Here is a 16,720-nt window from a genome sequence, read left to right as displayed (position 1 = left end):
AGAAGAGAAAATCTGTCACTGCTTCCATTTTTTACCTATTTGTCATGAAGTGATGAGACCAGATGCCATGATCTTAGTTTTTTGAATGTTGAGTTTTAAGCCAGATTTTTCTATCCTCATTTTAAAGATGAGAAAAGCTGAGATACAGACAGGTTAAATAATTTGTCCTAGTCTTGAAGCTGCTGAGTTTTAAAGCCTAGATTAGCACAGGCAGAGTTTATACAATGTTTATTTAACTTGGGGATCAAACATGTATGAAAATATATGTAAATGTTTTACTCAGCATGTGGTAGCTATTATCTCCTTCCATAGGTTGGACACACTGGTTTGCATATAGCAGATATATGTATCTGCTACATTAATGAATTTATGAATGTTCTGATAAAAACCATTCTGTATTTCAAACTAAGGCCAAGTACTTTTTAATTTTACATTTTGAAACATCCCAGTAATCCTATTTATAAATGTCTCATGAAATTGGTATTTCATTCTAACCAATTGTTGCTGTTCAGTTGTTAAGTCATGTCCGATTCTTTGTGACTCCATGGATTGTAGCATGCCAGGCTACTTTGTCCTTCACATCTATATTCTACTATAAAAACATCAGGCAATCGACACATGAACATTTAACACAAATGTAGCCAGAGCTCAATATTATTATTAAACACATTAAAAAAAATGATTCTTTTGACTTTTTGTTAGTATTTGATCCAAGGACCATAGTTGAACTGTCAGCAGTTCTCCCTTTTCTTCTTGGCTGCACAGTGCAGCTTGCAGAATCTTGGTTCCCGGACCATGGATGGATTTCAGTGAAAGCCCGGAATCCTAACTACTAGGCCATAAAGGAACCCCCAGCAACTCTTCATAGAAGAAATTCACTCTGCAAAATTATTGAAGAAGAGAAATGTGCAATATGATTAACAAATCAAGGCATATTTCTAGTCTACAAAAACATGGAAGTGTATTTTTTCACTGAATTTGGCATTCATTTATCAGTATATCGTAGAACTAGTGAAATCATAAGAAATGCAAAGTATAAGATTCATCTTTTATTATCCTGTCATTTCTAGCCCAACATAACAAATGGTCTTGTATAGTATAAAAGTGAACTCCTATTGTTTAATTATTCCTAATAAAAAAATTCAAATATTCATAGTGGATATCAAATAAATAGGTCAAGCAACATAATTCTTTATTCCCACTAAGATGAAATCAGACAAATGAGACATTATGTTCCATTTCGACCAAGAATTTCAGAAGTTAAGAATAACTGACGAGACACAAGTGAAAAAGATATAAACAAATTCTACTAATAAGATTTAAATATGATACTATACAAAAATTTAAATATTTTCTACCTCATGCTATTTGTTACTGGACTGTAAGGAATCAGAACACTAGGAATTTCTATTATCAGACATTACTTTACTTTGAAATTAGGCTTCCTAATGTAAAACAATATAACCAATGTCTCTCTATTGCTTGTCCCTTGGAATAGTGATTCTTTAACATGAATTTGATTTCTCTCTAAAAGGGAATTAATTCTAACTAGTAAAGTATTTTCAGAAACTCAAGTTATTGATGAATTCATAAGTGAAATAACTGCCTGCCCCAGTCAGATGTGGAGAAACTTCGCCTTATATTTAAGATAAGTAATTTTTAGGCCAAGAGTCCTCCCACAAATTTTAATGCTGCTGCTGCTGTGTCGCTTCAGTCGTGTCTGACTCTGTGGTACTTATCTCTAAATCTAAACATATGCCTGCTAAAATGTAACAATCTCTTTCTGAAGTGTTCAAAAGACATGCAAAATAATATTATCTTAAATTAACATCTATAACAGTAAATTTATAACTATATAACTATGAAATGATTCCATGAAAATGTTTAGCAGACATTAGATGTAGTAAAATGAGACAAATTAAAACTTTTTTACTAAAAGTATCTGAAAGTTACAGACTAAAAATATTAATCCTATCCATTTCATAATAACTGTAAGTAACCAAGTCATAACCTCAAAAAGTTAAAAACACTTAGAAGATGAAACTTATCTTTTTGACACTAATATTTAATAACTAATAAGTAGTTAGTTTTACTTAAAAGGAATCCACTCTTTGAAATCCACTCTTTCTTTTAACTAATTCTCATTACTGCCATTTTGCTTCTTTCTTTCACAAAACAGTTAAATGCCTTCCAATTATAAAGCGAGGTTAAACATCATAATAATTTACACTAAGGTAATTTTCATGGAACTTTAAATTTTGAAAAAGGAAAACACACCTATTCAACAGGAAGGAACAATCTTCTTTATTAACCTCACTGTATATTCAGAAAGGATTAAAAAACACACACATTTGCTGGGCCACAAAACTGTACCAAAAGTATTTCCTTACAAAATAACTACATAAACCAATAGTCCTGGACTGACAACAAAGACATATATCGACATACATTAGCATGAATTAATACACAATTCAAATGTTTTTGCAGCAAACTTCTAGCAGACCTTTATTCCCTTAATGAGGGAGTGTACAACTTCTTTAACTCTTTAAAAATAGTAATAAAAAATTACAAAATAACATAAATGTAGAATTAAGGCTGAGACTATATAATCTAGTATTAATAAAGTCAAACGATGTTTATAAAACTGATGCTGCTGCATATTATATATATATACATATATACACAAGATAAATCTTTAGAAATTTAAAATGCTGTCAAAAGTTAACCCATCAATTTAATATTTTTCCATGTATCTTAAGATGTGAATTCCGAGATACCTGTGCTTTTCTGATTTTATTCTGAATTACAAGTTTCCTCTCAATTTCCAATTAAATACCTAACCTCTAGAACTTTCCTTAGACACAACAAAAAGTTTTGTTAAATAAATTCACACAAAAGTAATAAAAAGGTCTGCTCTCAAGAAACAGTTCTAGCATATTCATGATAAACATACTGAAAAACAGTACATACACTTGTCTTCAGGATTAATAAATGCTATGTGTCAGCTGTGCAGTCACTGCTGTAATTGCGTATTTTCCTCTGACACATTTGCAAGATAACGACAACCAAAAGGCCTGACAACTGGAATAATTCCAGTAAGCCCACACTGTCCAGTGAGATTGACAAAACTGAATGGTTGCTTCCAGTCCTGTTTGGCTAAACATGGAAATGCAAGCCTAGGTTCTTGTATCATCCCCAGAAATATTCATCATAAGTCACCCTCTTGGTCTTCTGAAACAGAGCTGCAGAAGGCAGGGCATTCTTAGGGAGACTAATGGCCTCCTTTCTGTCATCTCTCACACATCAGTTTTGGTTATAATCCTGATCAAAGTGGAAAAAAAACACAGTTAAGTTTTATATACCAAAGTTCTCCTCCCCTGTAACTCCCTCATCAGACCTGGGTGGTTAAATACGCAGTGGAACCGTGTTCTAGTAATTATAGTAATTCTTGGTATAAACAGACTTAATTAAATCCTTGTATGTAAGCATTTCTTTCACATGTATGCAACAAACAAAAGCTTGACAGCAAAGCAGAAGTTAACATATACAGAGGAAGAGATAAATTCTGTGTAGCATAGTTCTTTGGAGTGGTATATCCTAGATCCAAATTTTGCAGATTATTGCTTATTTTCCCCTTTCCTAAAATGAAATTACCATTTAAAAATTTTAACAAGAATTATAATGCTTATTAGAGAAAGGTCACAAAGATAAAGCAAAAACATTCAAAAATACTTATAACTCTATTTACATACAGAGGGTGAACATCTTAGTATATATTTATGCAGATATTTTCTTACTCAGATATATTTTCTTTTTCTTCTTGGGGGGGGGCGCTGTGCTGGGGTCTTCATCGCTTTTTCTCTAGTTGTGGCAAGCAGGGGCTACTTTCTAGTTGTGGTACAAGGGCTTCTAATTAAAGCGGCTTCTCTCGCTGCTGAGCACAGGTTCTAAGGTGCATACGCTTCAGCAGTTGTGGCACATGGGCTCAGTAGTTGGGGTCATGGGCTCAGTTGGGGCACAGGCTCAATAATTGTGGCACACAGCCTTAGTGGGATCTTTCCAGACCAGGGATTGAACCTGTGTCTCCTGCACTGGGCAGACGGATTCTTTACCCCTGAACCACCAAGGAAGCCCTATACTTTCTTTTTAAACAACAGTTCCCTGAACTGCCATCTCCAGATAAAAGACACACAATTTTGGTAAAGAGCTAATTTGTTATCTTTATAAGTAGAAAATCGATTAGAAAACCGAAGTCTCTACTGAAGGAAATGAGTCTACTGCATAATATATACTGCTAAGTATATTCTGTTGATTCTAAAATCCACATTTTCCTACATTTAACATCTCTGACACCACTTTATAATGTCATGAGTTAATCTGCAGTGTTTTCTTTCAGTGCCTCATGGAATAATGATGTTTTTAATAGTTACTGACATCTTACAGTTGATGAAATATGATATATAATCCCTATAAAAGCCAACAATATATAAATAGGTAATACACACACACTAATAACAACATATAAACACATATCATATGTTGCTATTTCCTACTGCTGAATTTGTTTTCCATTGTATGGATGAAATCACTATTTCAATATTAAAGATACTTTCATCTCAAATGCAGTAACATTTTTGATATAGTGTGAATTATGGAGAACAGATAGAGACTGGGGATGAGGAAATTACTAATTAAACAGTGGTTTAAATTTTAAATAGAAATTTAAAGTGATATTAGATTTCCCAAAGATAAGCAGGATGTAAACAGGAAGCCACAGGTTAGAATACAGCAAATATGCGATCTACATCTTCTCACCTGCCACCACAAAGCTTGATGACAACAGCTTTTTTATGTTTGTTTTTTTGTGTATGCAAAAAAGCTGTACTGACAATATGGGTCTATCTCTGAAAACATTTACACTCTTCACCCTTGTTATTCCACAAATTTGCTATGAATTTTCTTGGTGTTATGTTCTGTCAGTCATTGTACTGGGCCTTCAACAGGCCCTTTCATCCCTGGGAATTCTCTTCCACAAGTTGTTTCTTCTCCATTTTCTTCTTTCTAGGATTCCTGATAGTCTGAATTGGTTCTCTACATCTCCCCCTTTCTCTTCACATATTTCCCACTATTTTTCTGGGAAGTTTCCTTTACGTTAGTCCTTTAAATTTTTTCCCCCTCCTTGCCTGGCTTCTGCTGCTGTCCTTTAAAGGGTTTAATTTCAGCAATGGGATCTGTAATCCTGTCCTGGCTGTATCTTTCTCCTAATATCCTCTTGGTTTCACAAATGTAACTCCTTCCACAATCTAATCAGAAATTACACACAGTTTTTAAGAGAGTTCAGCTGAATCATCTTCCAGGGTTGGTTTTGTTATTTATCTTGGATTTCCCCTCACATGTTGTTGACTCCCCTCAAATGCATAATGACTCTCAGCTGTACAATTACACTTAAGAAAAAGGACTGTGCTGCTGGTCTGGATTTAGTCTACTATTAATAAAAATAGAACTGTTTTCCCATTAAGGCTGCTCTCTGAGTAGGAATTTTAAGGGATGAGGGAGCAGGGGAGTGGACAAGAAGGCTTTGCTTTAAGGGTATGGCTGGAGAGCCAACTAGCAGGTTGCTAGTGTGTAGATGTTGGCAACAGACAAGCCTCTAGGGCGCCACCAACTACATCGGAAGCCATGATACCAGCTTTTAATTAACTAATTAGCATTGTTATCTAACTTCCTGGTGAAAGTGTTAATACCTAGAAAAAAGAGAACAGAGCTCTTAAAGCCTGGGGTTGAAAACTTGGCATGGTCTAGGCTCTGTTTTCTCTCCTCTTCCATTTCGCTCCCTCCTGTTTTGGGCTGGACTTCTCTGAGTCCAAGGTTCCCACTGTCTCTTGATTATTCCCAGAACCTCCTCCTTGATATTCCAGCCTTGTTTCTATCCTGTAATCCCCAGAAAACCTTAATCAAATGTGAAGGCAGAGGAAGACAGATTCAGACATGCAGTTTCTATTTATACACTTTCCTAAGAAGTTATAAGAGAATGACAAGGAAGCCGAGAAACAATGGATTGCCGAGAGAGCAGCCAGCAAGGACCCAGAAGACCTACAGGATTACTAGTAACAGTTACTAAAGCAGGTGGAAGAATACATGATCAAGTTACACAGTGAAGGAAAAAAGGAAGACTATTAGAAACTCCAGAGACATTCACAACATTCAAGAAACAGTCTAAGAACTGGATTAAAATTCAACATGATTTTAAGAACTGATTGTTTAGAAGATTTACTTGACTCTGATGTTTGGAACACTGGTGGCCTAAGTGGGGTCATGGCATTAGAATCTTACAGAGGGAAATGTAATCCTAGCGCACAACTCTGCCTGTATCATAGTCAGAGCCATAATAATATATGTTGCTTATCACTCAATAACTTTGAAAAAAGCACAGAGGTCTTCGTTGTTGGTTGCAAGAGAGAACGTAACCAAATAACCACAAGAACAATTTAGTTCAAAAGTCATTAGATGGGCAACACAAGACAGACCTCCGCACCAAGGTGCTGGGTGGACTGCACTGTCTGAAAACTGATAAAACAAGACTGACATACATAAATCTGTACCAAAAACAGAAAAACTACAGCAGTTAAAACCAAGGCTGCCTCTGGGAACCAGGATGGGGTAAGGGTACAGAGGAACAAGATCTCATCACCGTGAGTTCTTTTGATACCTGTGCTGTCCAGTCTGGTAGCCATGAGCCACGTGTGGCTCCAGAGCACTTGCAATGTGGCTAGTCCTAACAGATTTGCTGTCCTCTGAATTTTGAAGACTTTGTATGAAAGAGAATTTAAAATGTCTCATTAATAATTTCTATACTACTGGCAGTATGTTGCAATGATAATACTTTGTATACTGTGTTCAATAAAATATACTATTAAAATTTAATCTCGCGGCTTCTTTTAAAATGGTGCCTAGAAAATGTTAAATTATATGTGTAGTTCACGTTAGGAGAAGGCAATGGCACCCCATTCCAGTACTCTTGCCTGGAAAATCCCATGGACAGAGGAGCCTGGTAGGCTGCAGTCCATGGGGTCGCTAAGAGTCGGAGACGACTGAGCGACTTCACTTTCACTTTTTCACTTTCATGCATTGGAGAAGGAAATGGCAACCGACTCCAGTGTTCTTGCCTGGAGAATCCCAGGGACGGGGGAGCCTGGTGGGCTGACGTCTATGGGGTCACACAGAGTCAGACACGACTGAAGTGACTTAGCAGCAGCAGCAGTTCACATTATACAGTATACTAAATATATACACCATTTGATTTATATACATGCATTACTTTAATGAAAATACCATTACTATTACTAAATACCATTACTAACAAACTAAAAAAAGAAACTTTAGCCCATACCACCTCTGAATTGCTACAAAATCTTAATTAACAAGGTCCAGATCAATGGCATCGGTTGTGGTTCTGCAGTGACTGTAAGTCTTAACTGTAGTTAAGTCCATGCAGGAGAGTCTATGAACATGGACTTTAATCTAGAACTGCTTGGCAGGAACTTCCTCACTTGGTCTCTTAAAAAACTGGAAAAATGTTCCCCATCTACCATAAAATACTTCTTTACCATTTATGGCAAGCCTACAGAAAAGCAGGAGAAATAATAACCTTTTGCCCTTTCTTGTTTTGATTTACTGTCACTTTTTTGTCTTCTAGTGTTTTAGAATATATCCCAGACATATTATTCAACTGTTAAATACTTCTGTACATATTTCTAACTATATATTTATTTTACTGTAAACTCTATGATACTGCTATACACAAAAATCACAATTCCTCAATATATCTAATATCCAGGTGATTGAAAATTTACCCCAATTTTTTCAAAATTGTCATCCTGAAGATTCAAATCCAGGTCCAAAGAAGCTGTACAATGTGCACTTGACGGTTACACCTCTCGGTTATTTTTATTCTATAACCAATGGTTCATCCTTCTCCCTAGGCATCTTTGTCACAGCATGCGGGCTTCTCATCAGCGGCTTCTCTTGTTGTGGAGCAAGGGTTCTAGGACACAACGGGCTTCAGGAGTTGTGCCGCGTGGGTTTAGTTGCTCTGTGGCACGTAAAATATTCCTGGACCAGGGATCGAATCCCTGTCCCCTGCATTGGCAGGCATATTCTTACCCACTGTGCCACCAGGGAAGTCCCTCCCTATGTTTCTTTTAATGTCACTGATTTATTAACAAAATCATCATTTATAGTGTCCCATTCTTGACATTCTAGATTTGGCTAATTGCTGCCTGGTGGCATCATTTAACTTGTTCCTAAATTTCCCTTCTTTTCTGTATACTTTTGCAGTTAAATCTCCAATTCATGAGAGATTTACACTCTAACACCTTAAGGTATCTATTCTATGCAATGAATTAACCTCCTTTTATTCATCCAGAATGTTAGCTGTGTGAACTGTCCCAGGAGTGTCATGGTTTTCTGCAGTGCTTAATTCCTGCAAAGAACTCCAGTTGAGAAAGACTGAGTGGAAGCTTAAAGTGATGTTTTCATTTTATCCGACTTCTTATACACTTCCTTCTCATATAAAGAACTTTATAAAGAAGAACTTCTATAAAGAACTTTCTTCAGTTATTTGATTAGCCAGAATGTTCATGTAAGGAAAGAATGAACATGTCTTTTCTATATGAATATATCAATGTTCACTGTAAGGACCTGGTGTCATTTTTTCAAGATACTATTTTGGGGAGAGGCATACTGTGGCTTCCGTCTAGCTCTCCAACCACATCTTAGGGGCTCCTCGCTTTTACCCACTATCCTTTAGCCTCACAAGCATCTTTACAGTTCCTCAGGCATGCCAGGCGTGTTGTTTTCTTAGTGCTTTCACGCCTCTTCTCCCTCTGACTATAAGCCATCCCTACAGAGCTGACTTCCCATCCTTCAGTTCTCTGCTAAATGCATCTTCCCTAACAGCCAATCACGTTCTCCCACTGTTCTGTATCACTTTGTGCTCTGTTCTGTTGTAAAAACTTAACATCATTCTATATTTTTACATACAGAAAAAGGTTTACTTTTTTGAACTGTCCCCCTTCGGTACAAGATTACAGACCTCCTATGGGGGCAAGAACCATGTCACATTTATTTACCCAGGAACACAGAGCACAAAATAATCAAATAGTTACAATAAATACAGACTATGTAGATGGACAGGGCATGGAATACCAATTCTAAATATCATGGTCTCAGTGGAACTCCTCAAAGGTCAATAGGAGAAACTTACTCAGGCAGACTCCAAATGAACATTCGTGAAATACAAGAAACCCCAGTACTATGCGCCTTTCTGTGGGATGGGCTTACTAGTATCTAATCTGAAATGGACAATTTTCTTCATTGAGTTAGGCTGCAGATGGCTTTGTTGGCTTCTTGGTTAGTTGTGCAAATGGCATGTGATTTTCCAAACAATATACTATAAGCAACTTTTAAATGAGTAATGTACGAGTGATTCTGCATAGTCTGTATTTGTCAAGTTGCTGAGCCTATAAAGCAGAATGTAATGTATTTGAAAGTTTTCAAATAATGTGCAAAAAATCATTTTAGAAAATGATTTTTTTAGAGTATCCTAGGAGGAAATATAAAATAATTCCATCTTATTTTCATTAGCCATCACTCAATTCGGTTAAAAAGAAAACAAAATTAATTCTGGTTCAGGGCAGGCAAGTAAACACCCTCATGCTATTGTTAAAGTATGATGAGCCAAGAGCTTTGAGGGCACAGTAGCCTCACCTGTTTTGTCTTGCAGCTTCTCTTCTTATTCTCTTGGGAGGAACTGGACAGTCTGTCATTGGGTGAGGCAGTGAATCATTACACTTACGTGTGGGAGTCATTCCTGCAAAGACAGAAAGAAAACAGAGAAAATTAACTTTCAAAGGACCAGAATTATTATAAGCAATGAAAGCAAATACCTCTTAATTTATAGAAGAATAATTAATAAATAATACTGGGAATGCTTCTTATTATGCCTGCTGAGAGAATAGTTACAAACATTTGTCAGTTCACCCGGAGGTCGAGAGTGTCTATGATTTAAGTTCTGGGTCATTCACACTCTTTCTTCCTGGAGCTCAATTCTCTCCAATCATGCACACTATCTTCCTGCAGAGAAGGATCTCGCAAAAAGTACAGTACCTAGTTTTTGCTCTATCAGTTTGAGATTCTTTTCGTGTTCATCAAGTTCTTGTTTCTTCCTCTTCATATCGGGAGTGTGAAGGTACTTCAGCTGCCCATTAAGATCCTCGTTCACACTGCCCAACCTGCACACAGCAGTGCGGTACTGCTGAAGAAGATCTACAAAGAAACCAGAGATATTCGATTAAAACTATTGATATCATATCAAAACAGTATTTTAGGAAAGAAGAGCCAGCAACACTGAGTGTTGTGTTACAGTAACACATGGAGCTACTTTTAACGTTCACAGTAAACGAAAGAAAAAAACACAGTTTAGATCCTGGCACAAGACTGGTGCTTATTAAATCTTAATTTTCTTCAGCTGCTTGACTTTAATAAATTTACTGTACAGGGAAAAGAAGATACAAACTGTGTGTAGGACATATGTTAACCTTAAAATGCATTCCACTAGCCCCTGGCATCTACCAGTATACTTTCTGACTGAATTTGACTATTCCAGTTACCTCATATAAGTGGAGTCAAACAGTATTTGTCTGCACCAATACAAATACTGTTTGAGTCCACTTATATGAGGTAACTGGAATAGTCAAATTCAGTCAGAAAGTACACTGGTAGATGCCAGGGGCTAGTGGATGGAAGAGAGGTTTGGAGCGAGAATGGGGACTTGGTGTTCAATGGGGACAGAGTTCCAGTTTAGGAAAGTGAAAAATTCAGGACATGGATGATGGTGAGAGTTGCACAACAATATGAGTGTACTCAGTGCCACTGAGCTGTACAGTTTAAGTATGGCTGAAATAGTATATTTTATGTAACAGAGGATAAGATGGTTGGATGGCATCACCAACTTGATAGACAAGAGTTGGATCAAGCTCTGGGAGTTGGTGATACACATGGAAGCCTTGCGTGCTGCAGTTTACGGGGTCACAAAGAGTCAGACATGACTGAGTGACTGAACTCAACTGAGTGTGACTTTTACCACAATTAAAAAAAAAAAAATTCACCTTCTCAGTCAGTGTTTACATCCTGTTTGATATTCAGTATTCAATCTAATTCCACACAAATTTGGGGTTGGGGGAAGAATGCATTAAACATGGCATTATTAGAACATCATTGCTTCCAACAGACATGGCCATTTCCTTAAACACAGCTTTCAAACACTCTTGACACTCAGCTTTCAAAAAACGTAACTTTCTTTGTTTAAAAATATATTATATTAGTCAGGTTTAAGACTGTTTATTGCCTTTTTGTATGAATTACTAGACACTATAGGTTAAATACACTGACTATACTTTAGTCCATGGGCTAAGAATGGTTTATACAGTTTTAAATGATTCCATTCTAAATGGTTATATAAATATGTTCATAACACCCTCAATTTTGTCTCCTGGCTCACAGGCCTAAAATGTTTACTATTTGACCCTTTGAGACTCTAGTCACACAAAAATGTTCAGTATTCATGGGAATGGGCATATAAACACCCATATGTTTAATAAATATATACAGTGGGTTTACATACGAACCTGTGGAAGAAATCAATTTAGTCAAGAGTATATGATATATGAGATTTTCTATACTTTAAGGATCAATAACAGTATTTTAAAAAAATATCCAGCTTTCTGGGAATAAGTAAGCACACACACACACACACACCTGTGAACATTATGAGCATATTCATGTATATTTAAATACGAATTCCATATATGTAATTCAGTAATGACAAAGTCCTTATGTGTCTTAATTCCTTATGACTTATTGAGAACTCAAAGGTAGCCACTAAAAAAAGTCTGGTTTTCTGGTTTGAAAGTACTTCTAATTTCATTTTTCTATGTGCATAAAATAGTGCTTATTTTCTATGTGAATAAGGTACAAAATGATGTTCAGACCCATATGTCAGGGATGCTACCTAACTCAGAAGACAATGTAAAAAAATTTTAAGTGATTAAGGGTTGAATCCTACTTTGTGAGTCCTTTTAAATACTCAAGAAACAATATAGTCAAAGGCTTTATATTAGTCAACTTGTTATTTATAAAACTGAAAGATGGAGTATTAAATACTTTCTATTAAATGGAACACTAACAGCAAATATTTTATGCCTAAGATGGGCAGAAGCAACTTAACTCAATATGCCTTTGTTGTTTTTGTTCAGTTGCTCAGTTGTGTCTGACTCTTTGCGACCCATGGACTGCAGCACATCAGGCTTCCCTGTCCTTTACCATCTCTTGGAGCTTGCTCAAACTCATGTCCAGTGAGTAGGTGATGCCATCCAACCAACTCATCCTCTGTTGTCCCCTTCTCCTCCTCTCCTTCAATCTTTCCCAGCATCAGGGTCTTTCCAATCAATTGGCTCTTCACATCAGGTGGCCAAAGTACTGGAGCTTCAGCTTCAGCATCAGTCCTTCCAATATTAGGACTGATTTCTTTTAGGATTGACTGATTGGATCTCCTTGCAATCCAAGAGACTCTCAAGAGTTTTCTCCAACACCACATTTCAAAAGCATCAATTCTTCAGCACCCAGCCTTCTTTATGGTCCAACTCTCAACATCCATACATGACTACCGGAAAAACCATAGCTTTGACGAGACAGACCTTTGTTGGCAAAGTGATGAATCTGCTTTTTAATATGCTGCCTAGGTTTTTCATAGCTTTTCTTCCAAGGAGCAAGCATCTTTTAATTTCATGGCTGCAGTCACCATCTGCCGTGATTTTAAAGCCCAAGAAAATAAAGTCTCTCACTATTTCCATTGTTTCCCCATCTATTTGCCATGAAGTGATGGGACTGGATGCCATGATCTTCATTTTTTGTAATGTTGAGTTACTAACCCAGCTTTTTCAATCTCCTCTTTCACTTTCTTCAAGAGGTTCTTCAGTTTCTCTTCGCTTTCTGCCATTAGGGTGGTGTCATCTGCATATCTGAGGTTACTGATATTTCTTCCAGGAATCTTGATTCCAGCTTGTGCTTCATCCAGCCTGGCGTTTTGTATGACGTACTCTGCACATAAGTTAAATAAGCAGGGCGACAATATATTGCCTTGATGTAATTCTTTTCCAATTTTAAAGTCTGTTGTTCCATGTCTGGCTCTAACTGCTGCTTCTTGACCTGCATACAGGTTTTGCAGGAGGCAGGTAAGGTGGTCTGGTATTCCTATCTCTAAGAATTTTCCACTGTTTATTGTGATCCACACAGACAAAGGCTTTAGTGGAGTCAATGAAACAGAAGTAGATGTTTTTCTGTAATTCCCTTGCTTTTTCTATGATCTAGCAGATGTTGGCAATTTGATCTCTGGTTCCTCTGCCTTTTCTAAATCCAGCTTGTACATCTGGAAGTTCTTGATTCAGGTTCAGCTTCTACTGAAGCTTAGCTTGGAGGATTTTGAGCTAATATGCCTTAGCAACTCCCAATTTTTTGATATGAAATGTAATTCCTATTTACCATGGTGTTTATAAAAAGTCTTTTCTAATTCATTTAATAAAATTTTTCAAAAGAGAAAAACCAAAAATTCATATTTAATTCTGTTTATAAATGATTTCAGAGCTCATACATTATATGTTGTTTGAAAATTTTAATTATATAGGAAAAAACTAATGATGCTTTACTATAAAATAGTGAAAAAATACTTTAAAATAAAAAATTAGTTCATATGAAAGGACAAAAGCTCAAATTACAATGCGTTCATTTCTGTATGCTATTTATTAAGAAAGATATATAGATTATTTCAATGTATCCAGGGAAAGAAACAACACTACTAAAAATAATACAAATAGTTGAAAATACCTATATCTGAAGAGCTATTACTAGACAAGTATTTGGGGTTGCTAAGGAAGCAGATTCAGAAAACTAAGATCATGGCATCCGGTCCCATCACTTCATGGCAAATGGATGGGGAAACAGTGGCTGACTTTATTTTTCTGGGCTCCAAAATCACTGCAGATGGTGACTGCAGCCATGAAATTAAAAGACGCTTACTCCTTGGAAGGAAAGTTATGACCAACCTAGACAGCATATTAAAAAGCAGAGACATTACTTTGTCAACAAAGGTTCGTCTAGTCAAGGCTATGGTTTTTCCTGTGGTCATGTATGGATGTGAGAGTTGGACTATAAAGAATGCTGACCGCCGAAGAACTGATGCTTTTGCTGTGGTGTTGGAGAAGACTCTTGAGAGTCCCTTGGACTGCAAGGAGATCCAACCAGTCCATCCTAAAGGAGATCAGTCCTGGGTGTTCATTTGTAGGACTGATTTTGAAGCTCAAGCTCCAATACTTTGGATACCTGATGTGAAGAGCTGACTCACTTGAAAAGATCCTGATGCTGGGAAAGATTGAGGGCAGGAGGAGAAGGGGACGAGAGAGGATGAGATGGTTGGATGGCATCACTGACTCAATGGACATGGGTTTGGGTGAACTCCGGGAGTTGGTGATGGACAGGGAGGCCTTGAGTGCTGCAGTTCATGGGGTCGCAAAGAGTCGGACACGACTGAGCAACTGAACTGAATTGAACTGAAGAAGGCAGAAGCCATCTTCTCACCACTGGAGGATGCAAGCAGTTAGACAGGTAAGTAGATTTATTCAGTAGCATTTAGGTCTCTTAAAACTTTGTGTTCTGCATTGGCAAAAAACTGATAAATACTTGTAAACTGGGTAAAAAAAATTGGTGAAAAAATTTACTAGAACTGATCTGTTCCAAAAGCCTTTCAGCAGGGGTGAACAGGAAGAAGGCAAGCTGAGAGAGGGGTGGGTGTAAATGAAATAGGGGTGGCCAGTAGACAGGTCCACAGGTATTCAATCTGCTCAATTTCCAGTAAGTATAAAAAACAAAACAGAACAAAATATCTTTGTCCTGAAAACCACAAACCTTCAATAATCTTGGTTGCTACCTCTTAAAAATATTAAAAATAAAAAATTAAGAATAGTTTTACTTAAAACAACAAAAAACCCAATAAATGTACAGAGAGGTTAAATATTAGTATTAACAAATTAAGCATGACATAATAAAACATAAATAATGTCTAGGCTGGCCAGGTGCATACTATGTATTTGGAGTATATGAAAGTGTTGAGACTGATGATGTCACAGTTATAAACTACACACTGATTACTTATTGGAAATTTTAAAATTCCTTTTCTTTCTTTAGTTGCTATGAACCACTCTCCTTTCTTACGGTCATATCCTGGCTTCTACAATGTTTGGAGTTATTTTATTTTTAATATTTAAAAAAAGTTATTTCTACTTATATGATCTCTACAGAAAACTCGGGCTAATACAGAAAAGAGAGAGATTGGGAAAAAACTGATTGGTTTACCACCTCACTTTTTTGTTTTCATTCCACATGTCTGCAGGTTTGATTTTTAACGTGTGTGATTTTTGTAATTTTATTTTCTATGTACTTTCCAAATGAAATTTTAATAGACATCTCTCAGAATATAAATTCAGTTAAAGCATTTAACATTTCTTATGTTTTCCTTGAAAAACAAGGCTATACTATCTATCTGAGAAAGAAAAAAAGAAAGTCCTGCTTGTATTTAGAACTGTTTACTTAGGCTTCTTTCCTGTAAGATCAATTATTGGTTCAAAGAAAATGAGTATTAAAAACAATTAGTTAGAAAAACAAAAACACCAATTGATAACATTTTCTGATTATAAAAGTGACACACACTGAGGCAGGTCTGGAAATATACAGAAAAGGGTAATGGAGAAGTAAATTATCTCAATTATGTATTCAGGGAAAAAATGTTTTATTTCTACTCTCTTGTGTCCCTGGACAAATGAACGCATACACTATCCTGAACTTGGGAAAGTTATCTCACCTTTTAAAGACTCAAATTCCTCATCTGTAAAATGAGGAGAACAGCAGTAAATGAAATTGAAGTGATAAGCTTAATAATGTATGTGGGACGTAACAAGCCCTCCAACAGTAACTACTATTATTCCCTTGAAAATTGCTTATTCATGTCACCCATTTTTCTATCAGTCTTTGTCCTTTTTCTTGCCTTTTAAAGGCTGCTGTTAATAAGACACTACACCTTTGTCTACCATATATGCAATTTCCCCCAGTTTGTCATTTGCCCTTCTATTTTCTTCAAGGTGCATTAAAATTATGCAAACTTAAAAAAATATAACTATAAAATGTTTTCTTTTCTCACATCTGCCAGTACTTGTATGTCAAGAAGCCCATTTCTCCAAGGTGGGTGCTTCTATTTTAGACTGGCTGGTCAGAGAAGTCCACGAAGGTGTGACATTACACAATAGGAAAGAAAAGAAGCAAGCCATGCACATTATCTGGGGCAAAACCACTGCAGATAAAAGGAACAATAAAGTGTTACTGTCAAGATTAAGCTTTCTGATTTCTGTCCTACCGTGTTAAGAACTTCCTGAACACAGCTTCAGAGGTCACAGAAGTTTTCTTTGCCTGTGCCATTTTTGGAAACAGGTTTGCTATCAGTTTCATAAGATGGCCTGAGTGATCTCTATATTTATCTATATTCTGAAACAAATTATATTTGAAATTCACTCATGAAAAACCTATAGGATGGAGTTAGCTTTCTGAACATATCTCA

At 36.4% G+C, this 16,720-nt stretch overlaps 1 protein-coding gene across 4 annotated transcripts in view; it reads right to left on the bottom strand.

Annotated features, from left to right (window-relative positions):
• Positions 1 to 406: 406 nt before the first annotated feature.
• Positions 407 to 16,720, bottom strand: part of SMCHD1 (structural maintenance of chromosomes flexible hinge domain containing 1) — a 127,664-nt gene continuing 111,350 nt past the window's right edge. For 3 of the 4 annotated variants that reach the window (XM_005224244.5, XM_024984367.1, XM_059880940.1), the window contains 3 exons: positions 10,168 to 10,326; positions 9,769 to 9,871; positions 407 to 880 (listed from right to left, as the gene is read on the bottom strand). In XM_005224244.5, the coding sequence (XP_005224301.1) occupies positions 826 to 880; positions 9,769 to 9,871; positions 10,168 to 10,326 (317 nt within the window). In that variant the 3' untranslated portion in view covers positions 407 to 825. 4 annotated transcript variants of the gene reach the window in all.

This window comes from Bos taurus, chromosome 24 (assembly GCF_002263795.3).
Source record: "Bos taurus isolate L1 Dominette 01449 registration number 42190680 breed Hereford chromosome 24, ARS-UCD2.0, whole genome shotgun sequence".
Taxonomy (NCBI): domain Eukaryota; kingdom Metazoa; phylum Chordata; class Mammalia; order Artiodactyla; family Bovidae; genus Bos; species Bos taurus.
Note: the sequence above shows the minus strand (reverse complement) of the source record. Positions and strands in the feature narration are given on the sequence as shown.